Raw genomic sequence first — 26,871 nt, forward strand, 5'->3', positions numbered from 1 at the left:
AGTAGAGCTTTTTGGGCAAAGGCATCAACATAGAGTTTACAGGAGAAAAAAGAGGCATTCAAAGAAAAGAACACGGTCTCTACAGTCAAACATGGCGGAGGTTCCCTGATGTTTTGGGGTTGCTTTGCTGCCTCTGGCACTGGACTGCTTGACCATGTGCATGGCGTTATGAAGTCTGAAGACTACCAACAAATTTTGCAGCATAATGTAGGGCCCAGCGTGAGAAAGCTGGGTCTCCCTCAGAGGTCATGGGTCTTCCAGCAGGACAATGACCCAAAACACACTTCAAAAAGCACTAGAAAATGGTTTGAGAGAAAGCACTGGAGACTTCTAAGGTGGCCAGCAATGAGTCCAGACCTGAAGCCTATAGGACACCTGTGGAGAGACCTAAAAATGGCAGTTTGGAGAATGCACCCTTCAAATATCAGGGACCTGGAGCAGTTTGCCGAAGAAGAATGGTCTAAAATTCCAGCAGAGCATTGTAAGAAACTCATTGATGGTTACCGGAAGTGGTTGTTCGCAGTTATTTTGGCTAAAGGTTGTGCAACCAAGTATTAGGCTGAGGGTGCCAATACTTTTGTCTGGCCCATTTTTGGAGTTTTGTGTGAAATGATTAATGTTTTGCTTTTTGCTTCATTCTCTTTTGTGTTTTTTCATTTAAGACAAATTAATTGAAGATAATAATACCAAAGAATTTGTGTTTGCAATCATTTTCAGGAAGAAACTGAGTATTATCTGACAGAATTGCAGGGGTGTTAATACTTTTGGCCATGACTGTAGGTACCATTGTGATATTTTAGGGCTTTATTATTCATAGGGTTCATATTAAAAGGGAAAAGAAGAAAGTTAAAGTTCTTAAAATAGTAGAAGTTTTCAATACTTAATGATCTGGATATTATTGCTCAAAAAAATGCTGCAGTTGCATTGTTTTTTCAATTAAAAATTAGGTACTTGCTCAAATTTGATCTGTGCTCCTGATCCTATGTGTGCCTCCCTTCAAAAATTAATTACCGTATTTTTCGGACTATAAGACGCACCCAGGTTTTAGAGGTGGGAAATAGGGAAAAAAATATTTGAAGCAAAAAAATGTGGTAAAATATTTAATAACATAAATAACATACTATTATATGTGGTGTTATTATATATAATAGTATGCTATTATGTTGGAAGCTACGGGACCAGTTTGGTGTCTGTGAAGTACTATGTGAAGACGCTGTACGGTGAGCATAAGAATGGGGCACACGGCTTATATTGAAAGCACCACTCCAGCACTTCAAAATAACACTGGAGTGCTGCTTTAAAATCCCATGGGAGAACTATAACTCCCAGCATGTCCTGCAGATCCTATGGCATGCTGGGAGTTTTTTTTTGTATATTATATATGGAGGTAGCTGCTCCTGGTATGCACCTATTCACACTAGTTTTGATGTGCCAGTCGTTTTTCTGTCAATGCTGGGAGTTATAGTTCACCAAAGGAGTGGCATAGTGCTTTATTGTGTGTTGTAAAGACTAACCTCTTAATTGTGGCAGCCAGCCACACTGTGGTGAGGTAAAAGCATCCCATGACTGCACACACAGAGCTCTCCCTCTTGTTGCCTCTCCACAACACAGGTTATAAGAGGAAGCCTGCAGATTCCATTGGGGAGTCTGAAGGACCTATGATGACATCAGAAGAGGGAGGGCTCTGTGCTGCCATGTGACGCTCCAGCCCGCCCACTTCATGACATCACAAAGGTCCTTATGCCCAGCACTCAACATCCAGCCCAGGCTGGTATGCGGCGCTCTTGTCCTCTCTGGCCCCTGCTGTTGCCTCCTCCTCCACTGGACACAGATCTCCCCAGCCGCTGCAGGAATCCAGCACTGGGGAAACCATGTGTGTTTCAGTGAAGTAGTATTCAATTGCTGCTCCCTGCTCACTGCTCAGCTGACAGGTGGGCGGGGAAACGGCTAATGAATATTCACTGCACTTAATCGTCGGGACCATATGGTTTCCCCAGTGCTGATTCTGGGGACATGTTTTTGCCTCCTGAAAGTGGGATACCAGTGCAATCCCACTAGCTGCTGCCCCCCTCCCCACATGCTACATCCCTACCATAAGACGCACCCACACTTTCCTCCCAAATTTGGAGGAAAAAAATGCATCTTATGGTCAGAAAAATACGATAGGCATAAATATTGAAAATTATCCTAAACATTTCATCATATGCAATTCTTTGTAAAAAATGTTATTTCTTTTATTGTATCTATCGAATTAGCAGCATGTTTGCGACTGTCATATGTATCACTCATCCACAGATGCCTATCCCAAATCTGAAATTATCTATACATGGAAAAAGGGTCCTCTGTATTCAGTTGAAGTGCCACGAGAGTCTTCAAGTCTTCTACAGTATGATCTTGTTGGACAAACTGTTTCCAGTGAAACATTGAAGTCTAATACAGGTAACTAAGAGTGAATCGATTAACTTAGAATCTATTTGTATTCATTAAATCAAGTTTGTAAGCAAATGTTTTTTTCATTTGAATAAAAAAAATCATAAATAAAAAAATTGAGACCAAAAAGAAAAAAAAAATAGAAAAAAATAATATATTTTAAGGTGTGCATTAATTTGTAAAGAATTAAGTAATGTTTACATCGGAGGCATGGCCAATGCGACTGGTACGACATGTGACTGAAGTACAGATACAGCTGAGATGAGTAAGAGTGCCAGCCAAAAACCTTTGTCAACGGCAGCTACATAAGTCTACGCTCATCCACTACGCCACAAGCTACTTTAGCCCTGCAACTCCCACAACGGTTGAAAAACAAGGCTCTTTTTAAGTGAAGGAGCCTTTATATTGCAGGAAGAACACTATGCAGCAAACCTTTCAGGAGTGAAAACTTATGACAGCCTTTGACAAACTCAAAGCAGGAATGAATGTGTCACATGGAATTGAGCAAAGTGCTCCTCAAACCTTTTGGAGGCATCACAACCTTGTACCCCTCCCCTTAACCCCAGACCAGGGGACAATGAACTGCTTTAATATTTACCGCTACAGCTATTTTCTCCCTTTCCCATATTGATAGTTCTGCTTCACGTCACTTGTCTTATTTATTTATCTATTCTATGTCCCATTGTGTATAAATATGTGACTTTTCAGATCTTGTTTTAATCTATGCCTAATGAAGAGACCTGAGTAGTCTCGAAAGCTTGTTACTTGTTACCATCTTTTTTATTTGCCATTGAAAGGTATCAAAGACTGAGGACTCAAAAATGTTAATATTTTTGCACCTACTGGCTAGCACAATACAAAGATTTCTTTTTCCTACAATTAAACTGTACAGTTAAGTTACCTGACATTGTTTTTGCGATCTACTCTGATGTTTTCAAGCTATTATACAGATTTCTGCGATGCCGCTTTCACATTATGACTACTCAGTATTTTTATGTGATTAGGCAGCTCGCTATAAAACTAAATTGAAAAGAATCCAGCAAGATCCCAGTGCATTTAGATTGCAATCAATATCTGCTGTGTATCATTTATGATTCTTTGAAGCGAACCTAGAGATGGCAATACATGTTATATAACCGGTATAAAAAAAGAGAAAACGTATAACTTTACAAAAAATAGCAAAACTATTAGTACACCATATAAGTACACATATTTTATGGCAGTAGATTGACTTATGTAGGTCCATACTCTACATATATATAAGCCTTTCAATTTCATGCTATGGTTTGCTCCTTGTTCTATACATAGGAATACCTATCTTAAACATAGGAGTCTGTACATAGGAATACATAGGTATGTTCCCATAGAAAAATTGCTGTTTGATATATGGGGTTGTGTAGAGCATCTTATATTGTTTTTCAAGTTGATTATAGCTTAAAGGATGGAATCTCAAGCGATAGTAGCCATTTGTGGCTGAAATCAGGTCCACATGTGGTGGTCAAAGGTCCAACGATTTTGTAGATAAAAATATCAATTGATGCAGCTATTGGCCACTGTAAGTAGGCATAATTGTGAGTGCAATCAGTATCCATATTAAATAGCACACAGTCAAGGAAGTCAAAGGAGCTCTGTGTGCCATCACATTGTGACCTGCACCTGGATGTAAAGACTAAGTGCGGACATTTTTCTTTTTCAATCCGAAATTTGTCAATAATTTCAACCTTTTGTTTAAGATAACTAAAATCATTGTTAGCATATCATTGTAATCTTACTTCTTTCTCGTTAACAGGTGAATATATTGTTATGACGGTACACTTTCATCTGCAAAGGAAAATGGGTTATTTTGTAATACAAACCTATATACCTTGCATAATGACCGTCATTCTTTCCCAGGTTTCTTTTTGGATCAACAAGGAATCTGTTCCAGCCAGAACAGTTTTTGGTACGACTACTGTTCAGTGGTATTTCCATAAAGTCAATGTCACTGCTACTCATTTGTCATCCAATACTTATCTGTTGTAGGTGAATATTCTCATCAAGTTGTATTGTTCTTCCTGCGAAGAAAAATAGGGTATTACATCATCCATACATACATCCCATGCAGCATGACCGTTGTCTTGTCTCAAGTTGTGTTTTGGATCAACAAAGAATCGGTCCCAGCAAGAACTGTTGCTGGTATGGATCTTGGACTAGTTGTGTTATCCATTTATTAAAAAAATCCATGCATTCAACTAATAAACAGGTTGTATGCATGATGTATATATTTTTTTTAAAAATATCATGTTAGTCCATGGAGTAATGTTTGTTATTATAGCACAATTTCTTCGGCATAAAGGGGGTCATCACCACTAAAAAATTATTATTGGATTCATGCTGGATGAGGCATGGCAATACGAAGCAGGCATTGGCTGATTGGTAGCAGCCATGAATTTTTTACTTTGAAACCCAGTCATACTTTAAAATGACAGCTATAGACTTTATGTCTTGGCTAATTTGTCTGAGGCAAGTTCCCAGGGGCTTCTTCCCACCTCAAGCTTTAAAACTAATAAGTCTCTCTTTACATGTATCTATAGAGAAAGACCTATCAGTTAATCGATAATTGGATATGAAGACGATAATAGGGACAAAACATTCAAATAAAAAAATGAAGACAGCACCTCATGCGTTGGTGAAAAATCACAGTTCCTTGATTCTGCCCTCTCTGGCGACGTTTCTATCTACATGATCTTTTTAAAGATTTTTTGCTTGAAAAAGATCATATAGATCGAAACGTCTCCACAGAGGGCAGAATAAAGGAACAGCGATTTTTCACAAACGCATGAGGCGCTGTCTTCATTTTTTTATTTGCATGTTTGGATGTTTTCCGGGAAGGACTCTCTGGAATTGACGTGCACCTCTCTTGTGGATAATAGTTAACCTTTTATTTGCTATGAGGTGCTGTGAATTGTTTATTTTTTGGATACTGGGGACAAGTCAGCCAAGACACATATTCCCTGGCAGGCTTTTCTAATTATACTTTTTATGAAGTTCTGCAGAGTACTTGAATAAAACATTCACATATGCATTAACCCAGCCAGTATCTGTTTCACGCTGCCTGTGATTTGGGCAACATGAATCTCATGATAGGTACCCTTTAACATTCCTTCCTTCATTCATTTGCTGTTTAGTTTTCAGATATAGAGTGCAGATTCTGAATGTAAATAAATTCATCCAACTAATATGCTTGTCACTACTGTCTCTCAGCACTGGAGTTAGTAGCTTGCAATTTTGCAAGACAACTTCCCCTTGACATTTATATGCCCAACATGTATTTTATATTGTTTCTCCATTTTTCCGTATACGGTAGTTAAAATCTTATGTTTGCTCAAATTTGTTGAAGGATTCTAATTTCTCGTAAAATTAATTCAATACAATATTACTGCATGATACAAAAACTTGATAGGCTACAATCTGCATCACAACATGTAGGCCTCCATCTATAGAAATGTAAAGCATAAACATCTCATGCAAAATGTTTTTTTACCAAGTTTGTAAAACTTCTACCACACGTCTCTGGATTTCTTGAGTCAAGAGTATATCTAAGGCATCTGTATACCGTAAAATTACCCTAAGAATATACCAATGTTTTAATCAAAGAAAGCTTTCTTGTGATGCCAAATGGAGGCCTTATTTTCGATGTAAAGCATACAGACAGGTCTGCACAGGGGCAAGATGACATGCTAAATATGATCCCTGAATTTGCTAATTAGGAAATAAAAGCTTTGTCCCTCAATCGACCCCAACCACAACATGATCAAGACCAACTGCACCTTACACATGCTATTGATTTTATAATTGGGCCTGTTGTGTTTCAGTCATGGCTGAAGTCAATTGACTGTATAAAATAGAGCATCATCCTGTTCTACTTTGTCCTGCAGTTTTGACAGAATCTTGAATAGACACTTAAGCGTTTTCTTAATTAAAAATAACTTTTATCAATCAATCATTAAAATATGCGCTCATTAAGTCATCAGTCTCTAAGGTTTAGGAATTATTTTATATTTGTCACATTTTAAATAAAAATGAATCAATTCTTTAAAAAGAAAAATGCCAAACCTGTCATTTTTCTTTATGTTACTTTTCAGGAATTACAACGGTTCTGACTATGACTACCTTAAGCATTAGCGCAAGACATTCCTTCCCAAAAGTGTCCTACGCCACTGCTATGGATTGGTTTATAGCTGTATGCTTTGCCTTTGTCTTCTCTGCGCTCATTGAGTTTGCAGCAGTGAATTATTTTACCAATCGTCAGATTCAACAGGCAATGATGAAAGCAGCGAAAGAATCTTCACTAGCAGCCATGTCTGTAACAGCGTCCACTGAAGGAGGAGATATTGTCACGGTAATGTCTCCATGCAATTGCATCGAAAATTTCTTGGCACTGTGTAAAGTCATTATAGGACATGGTTTAATGATGTAGCAGTGACCACCCCAAGAGTGGTCAACACTTTACAAGGAAATAGCATGTATGTTGGTAAAAAAAACCTGTAAAATCATAATGGCAGACTTATCTAATAATACCAGCCAATGGTCACTTTGCACTATAACCCAGCTGCAATTTTCACACTTTTGCAGTTCCAACTCCACTGTTCACAATATAATACAAAAGCTCCATTCAAAGTGAATTTAGGAGATCCACAGAAACATTTTTTTTCTTACCTTTTTTTTAATCAGAAGGAAAAATAAATTTCAGTAAACAAGAAAAGTGGAAAATTAGATTTTTGAAAAATAAAAAAGATAGACAAAGGCAGCATTATGTACTTCAATGCAGACGTGAGACTTAAACAGGGGAAAAATATAGAAGAGCCAAAAAATATTTTTTGTTATATCATAAATAATAAAAAAAAAGCATGGTATAAAGAAAAATAGAGTAATAAAGGTGCAGTTTAAAAGTAGTCCACTGTGATACCACAGAGAAACAAAAAGTAAAATGTATATATTTTTTGCTATTATTATGAGATGTTTGCATTAATATTTTTTATAGCTTAATTTTTTTTACAAAGATATATATTTAGGAAACATTCCTAGAAGACTTTGTTATCACGGTTTAGTTGTGGTGAGTTTTAACACGTGTAAAAATATTTAGCAGAAGACAAGAGAAGAATTTAAACGGAAAACAAAAAAAAAAACATTTATTTGCTCATTTTGGATCTAATGAAAGCTCTTCCTGGGTATCTAACAGTATTTGAAATAATTTGAAAATAGCTTTATATGAATTAGACAGAAGCGTTTTACAGCAATAATTACCATATATACTCGAGTATAAGCCGACCAGCCCTAATTTTGCCACAACTGGGAAAACTTAATGACTCGACTATAAGCCTAGGGTGGGAAATGCAGCAGCTACCGAAAAATGTCAAAAGTAAAAATAGATACCAATAAAAGTAAAATTGATTGAAACATCAGTAGGTTAAGTGTTTTTGAATATCCATATTGAATCAGGAGCCCCATATAATGCTCCATACAGTTCATGATGTGCCCCATAAGATGCTCCATATTAAAATATGCCCCATATAATCCTGCATAAAGATTAATAATGGCCCCATAAGATGCTCCATAAAGATATTTGCCCCATATAGTGCTGCACAAACCTTTATTATGGCCCCATAAGATGCTCCATACAGACACTTGCCCCATACAATGCTGCACAAACGGTGATTATGGCCCCATACAGACACTTGCCCCATATAGTGCTGCACAAACGTTGATTGTGGCCCCATACAAACACTTACCCCGTATAGTGCTGCACAAACATTGGTTATGGCCCCATATAAACACTTGCCCCATATAGTGCTGCAAAACGTTGATTATGGCCCCATACAGACACTTGCCCCATATAGTGCTGCACAAACGTTGATTATGGCCCAATATAGACACGCCCCATATAGTGCTGCACAAACATTGATTATGGCCCCATAAGATGCTCCATACAGACACTTGCCCCATATTGTACTGCACAAACGTTGATTATGACCCCATAAGATGCTCCATACAGACACTTGCCCCATATAATGCTGCACAAACATTGATTATAGCCCTATATAGATACTTGCCCCATATAGTGCTGCACAAACATTATGGCCCCATACAGACACTTGCCCCATCTAAAGCTGCACAAATGTTGATTATGGCTCCATAAGATGCTCCATACAGACACTTGCCCCATTTGCTATTACTGCTATAAAAAAAATCACATACTCACCTCTCGTCGCTCAGGCCCCCAGCACTTTCAATATTCACCTGCTCCTCGTTCCAGTGTCGTTCCAACTTCAGTGTTTTCTGCACTGACTTTCAGGCAGAGGGCACGCACTAACCACATCATCGCGCCCCCTGACCTGAGTTTCACTGCAGAAGATGCTGAAGACGGAGCGGCACTCGGAACGAGGAGCAGGTGAATATCGCGCAGAGCTCTCCTCCCCATTATACTCACCTGCTCCTGGCGCGGTGCAGTCCCTGCTTCCCCAGCACTGCAGCTTCTCCCTGTTCTGAGCGGTCACCGTTACCGCTCATTACAGTAATGAATATACGGCTCCACCCCTATGGGAGGTAGAGCAGCATATTCATTACTGTAATGAGCGGTACCATGTGACTGCTCAGTACAGGAAGAACCTGGGGTGCCGGGAAGCCAGGGACCTGTAGGGACCGCTCCAGGAGCAGGTGAGTATGATTACACAGCCCCCGCTCCCCCTCCCCTGCCGACCCCTGGTTATGACTTGAGTATAAGCCAAGAGGGGGACTTTCAGCCCACAAAAATTGGCTGAAAATCTTGGCTTTTACTCGAGTATATACGGTAAAACTAACAAAAAAATTATTGCATATCTGCACACAAACATATAAAAAAACTTAGTTTTTAAAATTACTTAAATAGCAATGACAATCATGCTTGATGACTATATTTCATACAGCTGAATAAACCAAATGCGTGAATATGGTCCCAATAAAAATGTAGTAGATCTGTGGGCCACAGATGATAAAAGGGCTGACCTTAGCAAATAGCAATAAAAAAACAATGACGACCAGTACACTCTTTATTAGACATTGACGAACCCAAACAGTAAAGTTCAGTGTTCTTACCAAACACCTAGTGTTTGGACACGTATACCGAACACGGAATTCACCAGGAACTCCATGTTACTGTTTGGGTTCGGCCCACTGAACACCGGTTGTTTGTTGCACTGTCATGTGAATGACAGCATGGCAAACATTGCTTCTGATTGGCGGTAAAATCTCCATCGCCAGACAGCCGCAGTTCGCACGTTCTCAAATAACAGGGTGAGGGCGCAGCTGTGATCGGAGGTATAAAATTTACCTCCATCACTGGTGGTGGCTGATGGGACTACTGCTCTTTTATTTTATAGCATTAATATTATGTTAATAAATAAAATAGATTAGTGGCATATTAAACTCTTATTAAACACTACTGAAAGGCTTTTATTCTGCTTGAGTTTTGATGATAAAGTCTGATGTATATAAAGTATGATGTGTTCTGTCTTCAGCATTCTGACTCCAACTGCAACTTAAAGAAGAGAGTCAACTCAATGGTCTCTCAAGGAAATGTGTCAATTGAAGACAACCTACCATCTTATGGGGCATCCTACTGTTCACAACTAGAAGCTCCACCTGCAGATCTTTCACAGCTAGGAATGTCTACAAACCCTTTAAATGGAACTAGCAAAATAGACCAATATGCAAGAATACTATTCCCAGTGGCATTTGCAGCATTTAATTTAGTATATTGGGTTGTTTATCTTTCGAAAGACACAATGGAGATAAATAGCAGTGTTTAAGAGAATAAAAGGTAAGCAACTGCAAAAGTACATTTAATTATATGAAGTTACCATTAACATTAAATTTGTTTTTATTTATTTATATACCCTAAAGGCTAAAATCACACTTCTGAAGATTATATGAAATAAAGCAAAACATAATTTGTCATTTAAATGTCCAGTGAGTCAATGGGTTTCAAAACTTTTGACAACTCTATTGTTACTATCTCGCTCACTGCATAACCAGACCACAAGGTAATCTTGAGTTCTAAGGGGATGTGTGGTTTTCTGGTAAAAGTGTGAAGACTTCTAAATCCACAGAGTGCTCACACTGCATGCTCTCATGATTGTCTGATGTTGGGGGTGAGACATTTAGACTAGACATGCTCTGCTTCACTCAATTCACTTGTATTGAGCAGGACTAAACAGATTTATTCAGCAGGTTACTGAAGGTATGCAAATCACATACTTACGGCACGTAACCACCTGCTTTCGCCAGCAACATTGCAGAGTCCTGACAGCAAGCAATGAGCTCGCTGAAAGGATTAAGATGCTTGTAGTCACTTAGAGTGACTGCAGACTTTCATCAGACCAATTAATCCCTTAACTGTAACATTAGTTTTGGGTTACAGCAGTAAACATTCAAGATAGTAAGCAAAGGCACAAAACGCAACACAAGCAATTCAGGGTTTGGACTTGAATAGCAGAGATGTTTCCTACATGAACCATAATCAAAAAGTTAGTTAGGTCATGCAACATGAATAAAAAAATAAAGTACAGTATAGTAGCAGTAGGTACTGGTGAACCTAGTAATCCAAAAAGGAAACAGCACAGTATTGTGTGAATAAGGAGTTGCTTTATTTAGCCCATGATGGCGACGTTTCGGTTCAATGCAGAAAACCTTTCTCAAGCAGTCTGGCAGAACCTTTTTCAAGCAGTCAAGCAACTGGTGAACCTAGTTAGCAGTAGCAACATAAGATTCAGGGTGCCGTTTCCCAGTTTTACAGTTTTTTACCAAAAGTCGCCTTTCCTTCAATCAGCAAGCATTAAGGGATGTTACAAAATACAATGTGGACCTAGGTCTTTGGTAATCAGAGTGGTCTTAGGAGACCCATAATCAGGGTTTAAGATACAACCATGGTTATTTAGTTCCAGGGTGGACAGTAGAGTTGCATCTGTAGCATGCAGCAGTAGGGTCTCAGTAGCTTCACATTCAGAACACCAAGCAGAGATTACAGACTTCTGGATACAGGGGTTCTAGGTTCACAGTAGGCAGGAAACTGGGTTCAAAACAGAGAAAAGAAATGTGGCACTCACCCGGTATGCCGGTAATACCCGCTATTCTTTGGAAGGGAAACTGGGTTCAAATTTGGCATACATGTTCTGAACTAGATGCAGAGATCAAGTCAGAAACAAAGTTGTCAGGATACAGGTTGCTGGTCCAGCAGTGGATTCAGGCTTAACATCTAGAATACTTGTGGCTCAAAGTACAAGGTTAACGCAATACACCTGTTCACATAAGTGATTGCGCACTGATCAACTGTTATTACCTTGGTAACTTTTCAAAGACTCAATATTAAAGAAAAGTCTGTTGGGTGGGCAACCCTCTACTTGGAGAACCAACTGAAACATTGTGGAGTTACAAGAGCAAATTATCAAGGCTCTTGACTTCCCAACTGTGTCCACAAACACCATCCTATATCGTCAAATAAATTTGCTAGAAACCTGAAATAATCTATTAAATTCACCTCAATATCCCATATAGAGAAAATATTGCACATCTAAGAACCAATTAAAGTACTAAAATACTAAATAAATAAAACTTGCTTTAAAAATATATATCTGATACAATAATATAGGATGATAAGACAGTGAAGACTACCAATGGTGGAACCACAGGTCAGAGGCAAAAAAATAATGAATACAGATACCCACTCCAAACAACAGTTGTATACAGTACATAAATCATGATTAGATATTATGTCATTGTAAAACTAAGTAAAGCCATTGGTGAATATTACCAAAAGGTAGTGGAAAATGGAAGGGTAAATAGAGGATAGTGGTAGAAGATCATTACCTCAGACTTGCGGTGCCACGACCCCAAAATTCACCTCAAACACAGTTACCCATTGATTTTCAATAATGAATAACTTGAACATTATTTAGTCATTTAAATCCATAGAATATATAATATTTCATGAATTGTTGAAGAATGAATGAGGAATGGAATACTATTTGGGGCTTAAACATTTGCACTGATGTGAAATTACCCTAATAATGTGTAAATTTATAGCCTCCATGAAGTGCCTGATTAAAGCTGAGTAGGTGGCAGCTTGAGCTTAGACATCAGTTCTAAACAAATTGAATTTCATTGGAATTTACCAAAATTCATGTGTCCTAGGAAAATGGAAATTTGTGAAATTAATTTCATGCGAATCCAGGAAAAGGGTTAAAAACAATTAATTAACATACTCACCTAGACCCTCATGTTTGGACTACTGTAGCTTCCCAACAATACTCCACTGGATTCCTAAAATACACACTTTGCTCCATCGATTAGTCTCCTCTTCACTCTTTGCATGTGTTTCTGGCTTTGGTTAGGCCTTGATGCACATTCTGGTATCATGCAATCACATGTTTCGCCCAACACAATCATGTGAGATGGCTCATGTCATGACATAATATATTGTGTTGAGGCCTAACTGGCATTGAAAGTGTCTGTGAAGAGTGAGAAGGAGAGTGGCTGCCTTTAGAAGTCAGCAGAGTACTGGTGGGGAGTTATGGCGGTAGGGACAGGTGAAGGACTAGCTGAGTATAATAATTTAATGTTTTTTAAACCCTTCCAGCTCATCTATTTATTGTGCTTTGGACACTGGAGATCTCAGGCCATAAGAGAATGTTTCCACGATCAGTAAATGCTGCGGATTGGACGCGGCGTACAGCCACAGCATCCATTCCGCAGAGGCCAGATGTTCAGCATAGTGGATGGGATTTTATGAAATCTCATCTCCACTATGCGTGCAGGTACACCCGCGGCTTCCCTGCGTAAACGGACATGCAGCGCGTCTTTCTAGACTGCAGCATGTCAATTTATCTTGCGGAGACGCTCCGTCTTCGCAAGATAAGTATCACAGTCCAATGTATAGGATGCGGTGATTCCATATGGTTCAATGAACACATGCGGAATCACCGCGCGTACAAAAGCTACCTCCAAAGCGCTGCAAATCCTGACCGTGGAAACATATCCTATTAGACACCTTTTAAGCCGCCATCTGGGGTCAATCAAATGCAAATTGATATTTATAATTTGTTACATACAGAAGGAACATTTGTGTTCATATTTAAAATATGTTGTTAAAGCATTAAATTATGTTACAATTTCATCTATATTGTTTTTCACTGCAGCAAGACATGACTGGTAGAATTATTATTAAGATAACACTACATTTATATATGTATTTATGTTTTGCTTTTTTATATTAAAGGGAATGTGTCATCTCAAAAAAGCTGTTTATCTGCAGATATAGGGTTAATCAAAATGCAAAGACATGCTTATACCTGCCACTCACAATGCAGTGAACAGTGACTGTAACTACTGTACACCGCTATTACTGAAAGCCCATGGCTTTCGCGAGAAAATAAGTTATTTTTGTCTTGGTAGCCATAACTTCAATATGGTTGCCGAGCAGAATTAAAATGCCATTTACCTATAGATTAACCCTACATCTCCCTATGAATAGGATTTTCTGAGGAAGGTTCCCTTTAAAGGTAGGGTTTTTCAGAGCTCAATGAATTCCTACATAGTAGAAATGAATGTAAAATTACATAACAAATACTCACAATGATACCAAGTCAGAAAACGTTGTGCTCTGTCCACACAGGTATTTTATTTTCTGTTTGTAGGTTATCTGTATGTATTTTATCTTCGAAAAACAATCAGTAGATGATTGGTGGAACTCCAAACCCTTAAGAAACCCCAACATGTGCAACCAGCAATGTACTGTACATAGCACTGAGGCTGTGCCTACTGTAACTCAAGATCTGTTCATGGAATCATTTCAAACGAAAATCATATTTGTCCATAAATCTTAGCATTTTTCTGGTAATGTGTCATCTACACTAACTAGAGCAATAAAGAAGACATGCTTAACGGTCGTTCGGAATTTTGAGTTTGCCTTAAAAATATGCACAATTGTTCTGATTTTTGAAAAGCTTTTGCTATTCTGTTATCACTATTTGTTATGAGAATTGAAATAATCACAATAAATTATTTACTAAACTTAAATATTGCAAATAAATCATTTTCTGTAAAAAAATAATTCAGAAAATTACATACCATATATACTCGAGTATAAGCCAACCCAAGAATAAGCCGAGGCACCTAATGTTGCCATGGAAAACTAGGTAAGCTTATTGACTCGAGTATAAGTTGGGTATGTATTGTCCCCTCATTCCTATCTTTGTATACGTGGTTTCCCCATCCTGTACTACTCTATGTGGCTTCCCCTGTTGTATGCATGGCTCCCCTATCCCATCTTATATGCATGGCTCGGCTACCTTACTACCATCCTTATATGCATGGCTCCCCCATCCCACCTTGTATGCATGGCTCGGCTCCCCCACTCCCATCCTTGTATGCATGGTTCCCAAGTCCCATCTTGTACGCATGACTGGGCTCTGCTGGGCTTCCCCGTGCTCCTCCATCCTCCTCTGTCCTCCCCCATTCTCCTCCATCCTCTTCTGTCCTCCCCATCCTCATCCATCCTCCCCGTCCTCCTCTATCCTCCTCCGTCCTCCTCTGTCCTCCTCCATTCTCCCCATCATACTCATCTTCCTCGCACCATCGCTGAATGTCCCTGCATCTCTGTCACAGCGTGGTAGCTTCTTCCTATGCTGATCGGTCACATGGTACCACTCACTAAGGTCATGAATATGCGCTCCACGCCTATAGGAGTGGAGTCGCTTTCATATTCATGACTTAATGAGCGGTACCACATGATTGCTCAGTACAGGAAGAAGCTGCGGCGCAGGGACAGAGATACAGCGATGGGGGGTGAGTATTGAGGTCTTCTGGAAGCCGGCAGCTGCAGCTGTCACTGTGCTACAGCCGCTGGCTCCCCGCTCCCCCTACCCCACCGGTTTTCTGGACCATGAGTCATGTACAAGCCAAGGGGGGCACTTTCACAACAAAAAAAGTGCTGAAAATGTCATCTTACACGAGTATATATGCTAATTTTTGGGGGCATTTGTAGAGAATAGGATATGCACTTTCATGTCGTAACATATATAAGACATTTGTCTTACACTATTTGTGCCTCAAAATCTTAAAGTTGCAGTAAAAAATTTGTGTGTTCTCCATTTCCCACACTGATGAAGCATCAGAGCGCTCTCAAAGGTCACGCTACATTGCACTGCAGGCCTCCCATAACAGTCTCTAGCTATTACAATTTATGGATTATCATACCTTGTACAGTGTGGGTTATTACCTGGATCATATGAGAACACCATTCTCATTGGAGCACAGTTACAGGGCACAGTCATTTTCCATCACCAGAGTCACTGGGTAAGTTTATCTGTTTTACCGAGTGTAAGCTCTTATGGCTACTGGGGTCCATTTTCTCTCTCTCCTATAGAGTATAAGCTGTAATGATGAATGGGATCTTCAGTATATCTCACATGTATAGTAGAAGCTCTTATGGTCAGTGAGGTTGTCTATTTCTCTTTCTCACTCTCTTCTATAGTGTGTAAGCTCCTATCATCAGTGGGGATTTCTCTCTTTCTTATGAAGAGGGCATTGTAAGCTTTAATGGTCTGTAGGGTATCAGCTCTCTCTTTCTCTTTTCTGTCGAATGTAAGCTCTTATAGTCAGTGAGGTTACCTCTCTCCTGTAGAGTGCCAGTTTTATGGTCTGTAAGTTATAATCTCTCTCTTTGTCTTTTCTGTGGAGTGTAAGCTCTTAAAGTCAGCGGAGTTCCCTCTCTCCAGTAGAGTGTAAGCTTTATCGTCTGTAGGGTTCTCTCTTTCTCTATTCTGTAGGGTGTAAATTCTTATGGTCAGTGGGGTTCCCTATCTCAAGTAGAGTTTAAGCTTTATGGTCTGTAGGGTACCCTCTCTCTCTTTTTTTTCTTTAGAGCGTAAACTTTTATAGTCAGTGGGGTTTCTCCTCTCCAGTAGAGTGTCAGTTTTATGGTCTGTAGGGTATCATCTCTCTCTTTCCCTTTTCTGTAGAGTATAAACTCTTATAGTCAGAGGGGTTTCTTTTATCCAGTAGAGTGTAAGATTTATGATCTGTAATGTTCCCGCTCTCTCTTTCTCTTTTCTGTAGGGTGTACACTCTTTAAGCCAGTGGGATTCCCTCTCTCTAATAGAGTGTAAGCTTTATGGTCTGTAGAGTACCTCTCTCTCTTTCTTTTTTCAGTAGTGTAAACTCTTAAATTCAAAGGGGTTTTTCCTATCCAATACAGTGAAAGCTTTATGGTCTGTAGTGTTCCTTCTCTTTCTTTTCTCTGTAGAGTGTAAACTCTTATAGTTAGTGGGATTTCCCCTCTTTAATAGAGTGTAAGCTATATGATTTGTAGGGTACCTTCTCTTTCTCTTTTCTGTAGATTATAAATTCTTATAGTCAGTGGGGTTTCCTGTCTTCAGCAGAGTGTAAGCTTTATGATCTGTAGGATATCTTCTCTCAATTTCTCTTTTCCGAAGAGTGTAAACTGTCATAGTCGGTGGGATTCCCTCTCTCCAGTAGACGGTAAGCTTTATGGTCTGTAGGGTTTCCTCTCTCTTTCTCTTTTCTGTACAGTGTAAACTCTTGTAGTCAGAGGGGTTTCTCCTATTCAGTAGATTGTAAGCTTCATGGTCTGTAGGGTACCCTCTCTCAATTTCTTTTGTTTGTACAGTGTAAACTCTTATAGTCAGAGGGATTTCTCCTATACAGTAGTGTGTAAGATTTATGGTCTGTAGGGTACACTCGCTCTTTTTTTTCTGTCGAGTGTAAACTCTTATAGTGAGCGGGGTTTCCCCTCTCCAGTAGAGTGTAAGCTTTATGGTCTGTAGGATGCCCTCTCTCAATTTCTCTTGTCTGTAGAGTGTAAACTCTTATAGTCAGTAGGGTTCCCTCCCTCCAATAGAGTATAAGCTTTATGGTCTGTAAGGTACTTTCTCTCTTTCTCTTTTCTGTAGAGTGTAAGCTCTTATAGTCAATGGGTTTCCCTCTCTCCAGTAGAGTGTAAGCTTTATGGTCTGTAGGATAACTTTTCTATTTTTCTCTTTTCTGTAGAGTGTAAACTCTTATTGTCAGCGGGGTTTCCCCTCTCCAGTAGAGTGTAAGCTTTATGGTCTGTAGGGTATCATCTCTCTCTTTCCTGTAGAGTGTAAGCTCTTATAGTCAACGTATCTCCCCTCTCCAGTAGAGTGTAAGGTCTAGTGGTCAGCGGGTTCCTCACTTTCTTCTTTATGGTGTGTAAAGTCTTATGTTCAGCAGTAATGTCTATCTCTCCCTCCCCATATGTATTTTACAAGCAATTATAAGCTTTCCTGCATTGAGATTTTGGTAAATTTAATCACAGTGAATCCGTTTTTTGGGGCAGGAGAATTTGGCAATATTCAAATTTTAAAAGGTCCGCTCATTTCTTGCTATCAGTCTCGAAGTGGCGAAAAAAATCTGGAAATTTTATTTCATAGATACTATCTTTAACCCCTTACCGGCATCGGACGTACTATACCGTCCGATGCCGGCTCCCCTGCTTTGAATCAAGGCTCCGCGGTGAGCCCGCATCAAAGCCGGGACATGTCAGCTGTTTTGAACAGCTGACATGTGCCCGTAATCGCGATCTGCCCGCACCTATTAACTAGTTAAATGCCGCTGTCAAACGCGGGCGGCCGGAAATGACGTCATCGCCGACCCCCGTCACATGATCGGGGGTCGGCGATGCGTCTCCATTGTAGCCATAGAGGTCCTTGAGACCTCTATGGTTACTGATCACCGGTGGCTGTGAGCGCCACCCTGTGGTCGGCGCTCACAGCACACCTCCATTTCTGCTACATAGCAGCGATCAGCAGATCGCTGCTATGTAGCAGAGCCGATCGCGTTGTGCCTGCTTCTAGCCTCCCACGGAGGCTATTGAAGCATGGCAAAAGTTAAAAAAAAAAGTTTAAAAAAATGTGAAAAAAATAAAAAAAACATAAAAGTTTAAATCACCCCCCTTTCGCCCCAATCAAAATAAATCAATAAAAAAATATCAAATCTACGCATATTTGGTATCGCCGCATTCAGAATCGCCTGATCTATCAACTAAAAAAAAGTATTAACCTGATTGCTAAACAGCGTAGCGGGAAAAAAATTCGAAACGCCAGAATTACGTTTTTTTGGTCGCCACGACATTGCATTAAAATGCAATAACGGGCGATCAAAAGAACGTATCTGCACCGAAATGCTATCATTAAAAACGTCATCTTGGCACGCAAAAAATAAGCCCTCAACCGACCCCAGATCATGAAAAATGGAGACGCTACGAGTATCGGAAAATGGCGCAATTTTTTTTTTTTTTTAGCAAAGTTTGGAATTTTTTTTCACCACTTAGATAAAAAATAACCTAGTCATGTTAGGTGTCTACGAACTCATACTGACCTGGAGAATCATAATGGCAGGTCAGTTTTAGCATTTAGTGAACCTAGCAAAAAAGCCAAACAAAAAATCCAATGTGGGATTGCACTTTTTTTGCAATTTCACCGCACTTGGAATTTTTTTCCCGTTTTCTAGTACACGACATGCTAAAACCAATGATGTCGTTCAAAAGTACAACTCGTCCCACAAAAAATAAGCCCTCACATGGCCAAATTGACGGAAAAATAAAAAAGTTATGGCTCTGGGAAGGAGGGGAGCGAAAAACGAACACGGAAAAACGAAAAAAATCCCCCGGTCATGAAGGGGTTAATATAAGCAATATTTTTTACTTGAAATTAAATGTTAAATACACAGCCACATTAATCATAAAGGTATGTTTGACTAAGAGCAAATATCAATGTGTTTCCCTTGTCACCCATTTTCCCTTTTGTACTTTTTCTCTGTCTAGTTTACAGGCTCTCATAAATTATTATAGCTGCTCTACAAAGACTTAATAGTGAAACATATATGTGTATCCATTTATATTTGCTGAATGTGCTCTTTTCTGTACAGTTGACGGATGGTTTCCCAGAGGAAAATCTCTATTTTTTGTGTATATCTGCAGAGCAAACTAGGGTCAACTTTTAACAAATAGGGGCAGGAATCAACGAGGGAATTCTATATAAATAGACCTGCAAACTATATAAGATCAGAGACCTACCGTTCAGATGTGTTTGAAGTTTTGTTCTGGTAGTTTCTTCCAGACTTTTGTTTTCTGTTAACTAAAGTGACCTAACTATTGCATGAAGAAGTAGATATAAACTTCTACGTGCTATATTATGTACTATTGTATAACACATATACTAACAACAAATAATTGCTATATCATTTCACACAAAAAAATACAGTATATATATTGAATACAATAAAAACATTGGTGAAAGGAACTTTGATTTTTTTCATTACATTGGTCCATATATAGAATGTGGGATGTATAAATAAGACTACAGTGGAACAGTCAGTTCTTAAGAGTATTTCCAGAATTTCAACTTATTTTCTATCCATAAAAGAAGAAAGTAACGTACAAAAACAATAATAATATTATTAAAATGTAACTTTTCATGGTAAGGAATAAAAAGAAAAATCCTAAGACAGACCCCAAAGCAATGCAAAAACAGGGTGTAAAACAAAATGGGACCATATATGATAAAGTGCCTAAAAGTACAAGTGCAGAATATGAAGTTCAGATCTCACCCGTTCCCTGCAATATAGATAAACCATGAAAGAGGCAGGTGCCTTAGGCTAGGGATGAGTTATATATATATATATGTTAGGGGTCGAGTTCCCGCTTCTGCTGCGGTCTCCCATTCCTCTCCTGCCGCAGGTAAACCTGCTCAGCAGAGACGTCGGTCCTTGCGTCTGGCTCAGTCTCACTCTGTGCTTAGGCTTGCTGTTGCTTCTCCAGCTTTTGCCATTAAAGCCAGTGCTGGGCAGCAGCGAGCGGACGCTTTTGGGACTAAGTCCTCCTTTTTCCCTTCTGAGCATGCCCAGGATGAGATCTCCCATTGGAGATCAAGGGTCACATGCTCAGATGCTGCAGTGGTTCCCATTGGTCCTCCTGGCAGGTCCTGAAAGGGCTAACTTCTGTGGCAGCTGCCCATTGGTCCTTTATTGGAAGGTCCTGAAAGTACTACAGCTATATAAGCTTCGCATGACCGCACGGCCATGCGCTAGTGTACAATTGTATACGTGTGTTTGTTGTGAGTGCAAGTCGTTCATTAAATACCCCTACCCTATTGTATGACTGTTCGCGTATGGAGTATGGCTGCTATCTAGCGCCCGACTAACCACTCAACGTGTCACACACGTATCAGCGTCTATTGCTGTGACCGCCAGTGCGGTGCCACGCGCCAGTAGTGCGCTTCCTGACTCACGTCTGGGTGCTTAGTGGTGTCTGCCAGCACGTCACAGTTCGCACTTCGGTGCTCTAATTATTATAGTTACCTAACACACCCAGTTGCGGTGTTGTGTCAGCAAGTGGTCTAATCGGACTTCAATCCTGAGTCTTGGGGTTGTGTTCGCTGACTCCTTGCTTGCACTCTTTAGTGCGGTATTGCGGACCTGTGGCTTTACCTGGTTCGCTTCCACCGCCATTTTACGCTGCCATTTACTAGCAGCAGGTTTTCACCTGCACGGTGGACTCCGGACTGCGAACGCATCTATTACATCTTTCTTGGTGCATTCCGCCAGTCCTAACAGAACACTAGCTCCAGGGTCTGGCTAGTAAATGGCAGACGATCAGCGTTTACAGCGGTACATCCAGCAGCTGGAGGGAAGGTTGGCGGCTCTAGAGCGTTCAACCTCAGCTGTGGATGTCACTGCTGTCGCTGTTCAGGCTGCAAGTGTAGCCGCAGCCAGTTTGTCCGCTGCCACCTCTGCCCCGACTTTATCCCGTCTCCCGCTTCCTGACAAGTTTGCTGGTGACAGTAAACAATGTCGCGGATTCGTAAGCCAGTGCTCCATACACCTCGAGCTCCTGGCGGCGCGTTTCCCTACGGAACAGGCGAAAGTGGGATTTATTTTATCTCTCTTGTCGGGCAGGGCGTTGGAGTGGGCAACGCCACTTTGGGAGCGTGATGACCGTGTGGTACAGAGTGCTCCGCTCTTTCTGGACGCTCTGAAGCAGGTCTTTTTGGGACCCCGTATTACACACGATACCGCGCTCCAGTTATTGACAATTACTCAGGGCTCGTCCGTGGTCAGCCAGTTTGCCATCCAGTTCCGGACTCTAGCCTCGGAGTTAGAGTGGTCGGATAAAGTTCTAATTCCGGTGTTCTGGAGGGGACTGGCAGACCACGTGAAGGATGCCTTAGCCACCAGGGAGATACCCGCCACACTGGAGGAGCTTATTTCTCTATCTACCCGCATCGACCTCCGTTTTCACGGACGAAGGTTAGAGCAGACCCAGTGTAGGCAGAGATTTAGACTGGCTCCCACCTTCGCCAGACCTCTTGAATCTTCCGTTTTGGCGTCCGACTCCCATGAGGCCATGGAGCGGGACCTAAGTCTCAGGCCGCTCGAGTACCCATGGTTTGTAAAAATTGTCTCCAACGAGGACATTACACTAATAAATGTCCACGGCGGTCGGGAAAACGATCGCGTCTAGTAACCTTAGGGGGAGGTTCACTAGACACAGCGGCTTTTTCCTCCAAACTGTCCTTTAAAGGGACAATCCTGTTTGACTCATCCACTCTAACAGTCGAGCTTTGTGTGGACTCAGGAGCAGAGGGAAATTTCATGTCCTCTGCTTTTGCTCTGCGCCACGCTGTACCACTTGTTATGCTCGCCAAACCTGTAACTGTTAGAGTTGTGAATGGGTCGACACTTCCACAACAAATCACACACCAGACTGTTCCATTCTCGTTGTCCATGTCCCCTTCCCACCAGGAGATTATTTCCCTTCTAGTCCTTCCCGAGGGAATGGATGAGATTTTACTGGGAATACCCTGGCTCCGTTACCACTCCCCACATATTGAGTGGTCCTCTGGGAGAATATTGGGTTGGAGTATGTCTTGTATGGGCAGGTGTGTGAGTGTGTACAGGTCTCTACTACCGAGGTACCCGCAGACCTTTCATCTCTTCCAAGGTGCTATTGGTGCTATGCAGATGTATTCTCTAAAAAGGCAGCAGAGACTCAACCGCCTCATCGCCCCTATGACTGTCCTATTGACCTCTTGCCTGGAGCTGAACCTCCTCGGGGAAGGGTATATCCCCTTTCTCTCCCTGAGACGGAGGCTATGTCTCAATACATCCAGGAGAATTTGGCAAGAGGGTTCATTAGGAAGTCAGTGTCTCCTGCAGGGGCGGGATTCTTCTTCGTACAGAAGAAGAACGGGGAATTACGTCCTTGCATCGATTACAGGGGTCTCAATGCTATCACCATTAAAAATAAGTACCCGTTGCCCCTGATATCGGAGCTCTTTGACAGGCTAAGGGGAGCAAAGATATTCACCAAACTAGATATGCGGGGTGCCTACAACCTGATTCGCATCCGTGAGGGGGATGAATGGAAAACGGCTTTCAATACCAGGGATGGGCACTATGAGTACCTGGTGATGCCCTTCGGGCTCTGTAATGCCCCAGCCGTTTTTCAGGACTTTGTCAACGATATCTTCCGGGATATGCTTTCCACCTCGGTTGTAGTCTATCTGGATGATATTCTCATCTTCTCTCCAGATATTGACTCCCACCGGAGAGATGTTGGCAGAGTCTTCAAACTCTTACGGGCGAATTCTCTTTATGCAAAGTTGGAGAAGTGTGTGTTTTAGCAGGAGTCTTTACCTTTCCTGGGCTATATCATCTCGGCCCAGGGATTGGCTATGGATCCTGCCAAACTACAGGCTGTGATGGACTGGCAAGAACCCCATTCTCTTAAAGCGGTGCAGCGCTTTATGGGGTTCATAAATTACTATCGCCAGTTCATCCCCCACTTCTTCACTTTGGTAGCTCCCTTGGTATCCCTCACCAAGAAGGGAGCGAATCCCAAATTGTGGTCGGAAGAGGTCTCCAAGGCCTTCACTTCTATAAAGTCCCATTTTGCTAGCGCTCCCATCTTACATCGTCCCGATGTGGATAAGCCATTCCTTAGGGAGGTGGATGCCTCATCCGTTGGTGCTGGAGCAGTCCTCTATCAAAAGGATGCTCAAGGTCGGAAGCATCCATGTTTCTTCTTCTCAAAGACATTCACACCAGCGGAGAGAAATTACTCCATCGGGGATAGGGAGTTGCTAGCAATGAAGTTGGCCTTTTCGGAGTGGAGACATCTTTTGGAGGGTGCTCGGTTTCTATTCCAAGTCTTCACGGACCACAAAAATTTGGTCTATTTGCGTACAGCCCAGCGGCTGAATTCTCGTCAGGCCAGATGGTCCTTGTTTTTCTCCCGGTTCCACTTCACTCTACATTATCTCGCCGGGGAGAAGAACATTCGTGCTGACGCTCTCTCTCGCTCCCTTGTGTCAACTGAGGAGGAGGAGGAGGAGCCTCAGCTTATTGTCCCTTCGGAGAGTCTGAGAACCGTAGCTCCAGTTTCGCTTGAGTCTGTGCCTCCGGGCAAGACTTTTGTTCCCATCAATTTGCAACCGGAGGTTCTCTCTTGGGCTCATTCGTGCAGAGTGGGTGGACACTTTGGGGCAAAGAGGACATCTGAGTTGCTGGCGAGAATGTACTGGTGGCCACATATGGTTCGTGACGTCGGAGACTACGTTCGGGCATGTGTCTCTTGTGCCAAAAATAAGTCTCTCCGTCAACGGCCAGCTGGTTTGTTATACCCTCGGCCGGTGGCAGACAGGCCCTGGGAGATGGTCGGGATGGACTTTGTGGTGGGTTTGCCCAAGTCTCGTGGCTGTACCATCATTTGGGTAATCACCGACCATTTTTCTAAAATGGTGTATTTGGTGCCGCTTCCTCGGCTACCTTCTGCACGGGCCTTGGCAGCGTTGTTTATTAAACACATCTTCCGCCTTCACGGTATGCCAGACAAAATTGTCAGTGATCGGGGTCCCCAGTTTGCGTCTCGGTTCTGGAGAGAGCTTTGTCATCTTCTCAGTATTGAGTTAAATCTCTCTTCGGCATATCATCCCGAGACGAATGGGTTGGTGGAGAGAGCCAACCAGACCTTGGTCACATATCTGCGACATTTTGTCTCTGCTAGGCAAGATGACTGGGCATCTTTGCTACTGTGGGCGGAGTTTGCTCTGAACAATGCTGTAGCTGACTCCACTGGACAGACCCCATTCCTCCTTAACTATGGTCAGCATCCGCAGGTACCTGTGCCCATGCCCGTGTCTTCCGCCGATTCCAGGGTGGCAGACTGGGCTGTGGAGGCATGGGACATTTGGGATCGCACTCAGGATGCCATTCGGGCTTCCAAGGAGAGAATGAGGTCCTCCGCCGACGCACATCGGCGCCCCGCTCCAACCTTTGCTCCTGGCGACTTAGTGTGGCTCTCCGCCCGTAACATCAGGCTGCGAGTTGAGTCTACTAAGTTCGCACCTCGCTACTTAGGTCCTTTTAAGGTCCTCGAACAGGTTAATCCTGTGGTTTACCGTCTTGCCCTTCCTCCACGCCTAGGTATCACCGACACCTTTCATGTGTCCCTCCTTAAGCCCGTGTACATGTCCCGGTTTTCTGAGTCATCTACTGGGACGTCGGGTTCGTCTACGGACGATTACGAGGTGAACGCTATCTTGGGGTACAAGGTGGTTCGTGGCAAAAAATTTTATTTGGTGGACTGGAGGGGTTACGGTCCTGAGGATAGATCCTGGGAGCCTGCTGAGCACATTCGGGCTCCGCAGCTCATTGCTGCCTTCGAACGTGGCGAGGCCCAAGGAGGGGGGGCCCTAGGAGAAGGGGTTATGTTAGGGGTCGAGTTCCCGCTTCTGCACAGGGGGAATCTCGGGCCGCTTCTGCTGCGGTCTCCCATTCCTCTCCTGCCGCAGGTAAACCTGCTCAGCAGAAACGTCGGTCCTTGCGTCTGGCTCAGTCTCACTCTGTGCTTAGGCTTGCTGTTGCTTCTCCAGCTTTTGCCATTAAAGCCAGTGCTGGGCAGCAGCGAGCGGACGCTTTTGGGACTAAGTCCTCCTTTTTCCCTTCTGAGCATGCCCAGGGTGAGATCTCCCGTTGGAGATCAAGGGTCACATGCTCAGATGCTGCAGTGGTTCCCATTGGTCCTCCTGGCAGGTCCTGAAAGGGCTAACTTCTGTGGCAGCTGCCCATTGGTCCTTTATTGGAAGGTCCTGAAAGTACTACAGCTATATAAGCTTCGCATCACTGCACGGCCATGCGCTAGTGTACAATTGTATACGTGTGTTTGTTGTGAGTGCAAGTCATTCATTAAATACCCCTACCCTATTGTATGACTGTTCGCGTATGGAGTATGGCTGCTATCTAGCGCCCGCACAGTTCGCACTTCGGTGCTCTAATTATTATAGTTACCTAACACACCTAGTTGCGGTGTTGTGTCAGCAAGTGGTCTAATCGGACTTCAATCCTGAGTCTTGGGGTTGTGTTCGCTGACTCCTTGCTTGCACTCTTTAGTGCGGTATTGCGGACCTGTGGCTTTACCGCGTTCGCTTCCACCGCCATTTTACACTGCCATTTACTAGCAGCAGGTTTTCACCTGCACGGTGGACCCCGGACTGCGAACGCATCTATTACATCTTTCTTGGTGCGTTCCGCCAGTCCTAAAATATATATATATATATATATATATATATATATATATATATATATACATGTATATATATGTATATATATACATGTATATATATATATATATATGTTAACCCTTATTGTGCCCTGTGTAGTGACTTATGCCCTATCAAGGGTAGTACCCAAATGTAAAACCTATATCAGATAAGAAAATATACCCATAAATCCCTCCCAATACTTCTCAGCATCTATAGTGGCATCATTAGGGGAGTGTACTTGTAACGCGGGGAACAAATTAATAAATATAATGGGAATAAATAAGAGTGCAGTGTCTAAAACGAAACCCCAGTAGGGTGGTGCACTGCCTCAGAACAATATAGGCTATATTTCATTATTATCATTTTTATACTCTCCTACCTTTTTGTCTGACTGTCTTAGAGAGTTCGTTGCCACCACCACTGATGTTGAGTTACAGATTCTATAGATTTACTTTTTATCCATATAATAAGGGCAAACTTACTAATCTATGGGGAGCTAATCCCAGGGACACTCAGCAATCCCAAGAACAGGGCTCTGAATACTGAGAATGGTCCTGACTTGAATGGAGTAAAGGTATATAAGGCCTGGCACTCTTTTTTTGTCAGTCCCACAGACAATGATTGGAGTGTAGGTTGACCAAGATTCTTGACCAAGCAATAAGATTAGTGTAGCACTATTGCTGGTACCACTGCATTGTGTCCTCTTTTCCCTTCATGCAGGGACACCAACCTAATCAAGCCCCAGCCTTGCGGCATGGTTCCCAGGTGTGCTCTTTCTACTTCCTGC

The 26,871-nt window shown here is 41.9% G+C and overlaps 1 protein-coding gene across 4 annotated transcripts in view; it reads left to right on the plus strand.

The window, feature by feature from the left end:
• GABRA6 (gamma-aminobutyric acid type A receptor subunit alpha6) overlaps positions 1-26,871 on the plus strand; it is a 48,693-nt gene that overhangs the window by 9,803 nt on the left and 12,019 nt on the right. For 2 of the 4 annotated variants that reach the window (XM_069763785.1, XM_069763788.1), the window contains 4 exons: positions 2,296-2,439; positions 4,220-4,372; positions 6,555-6,811; positions 9,966-14,520. In XM_069763785.1, coding sequence (XP_069619886.1) covers positions 2,296-2,439; positions 4,220-4,372; positions 6,555-6,811; positions 9,966-10,256 — 845 coding nt within the window. In that variant the 3' untranslated portion in view covers positions 10,257-14,520. Of the gene's footprint in view, positions 1-2,295; positions 2,440-4,219; positions 4,373-4,452; positions 4,606-6,554; positions 6,812-9,965; positions 14,521-26,871 lie in introns of those variants that run through there. The other 2 variants (XM_069763786.1, XM_069763787.1) reach the window with 2 other exon arrangements.

This window comes from Ranitomeya imitator, chromosome 4, assembly GCF_032444005.1.
Source record: "Ranitomeya imitator isolate aRanImi1 chromosome 4, aRanImi1.pri, whole genome shotgun sequence".
Classification (NCBI taxonomy): domain Eukaryota; kingdom Metazoa; phylum Chordata; class Amphibia; order Anura; family Dendrobatidae; genus Ranitomeya; species Ranitomeya imitator.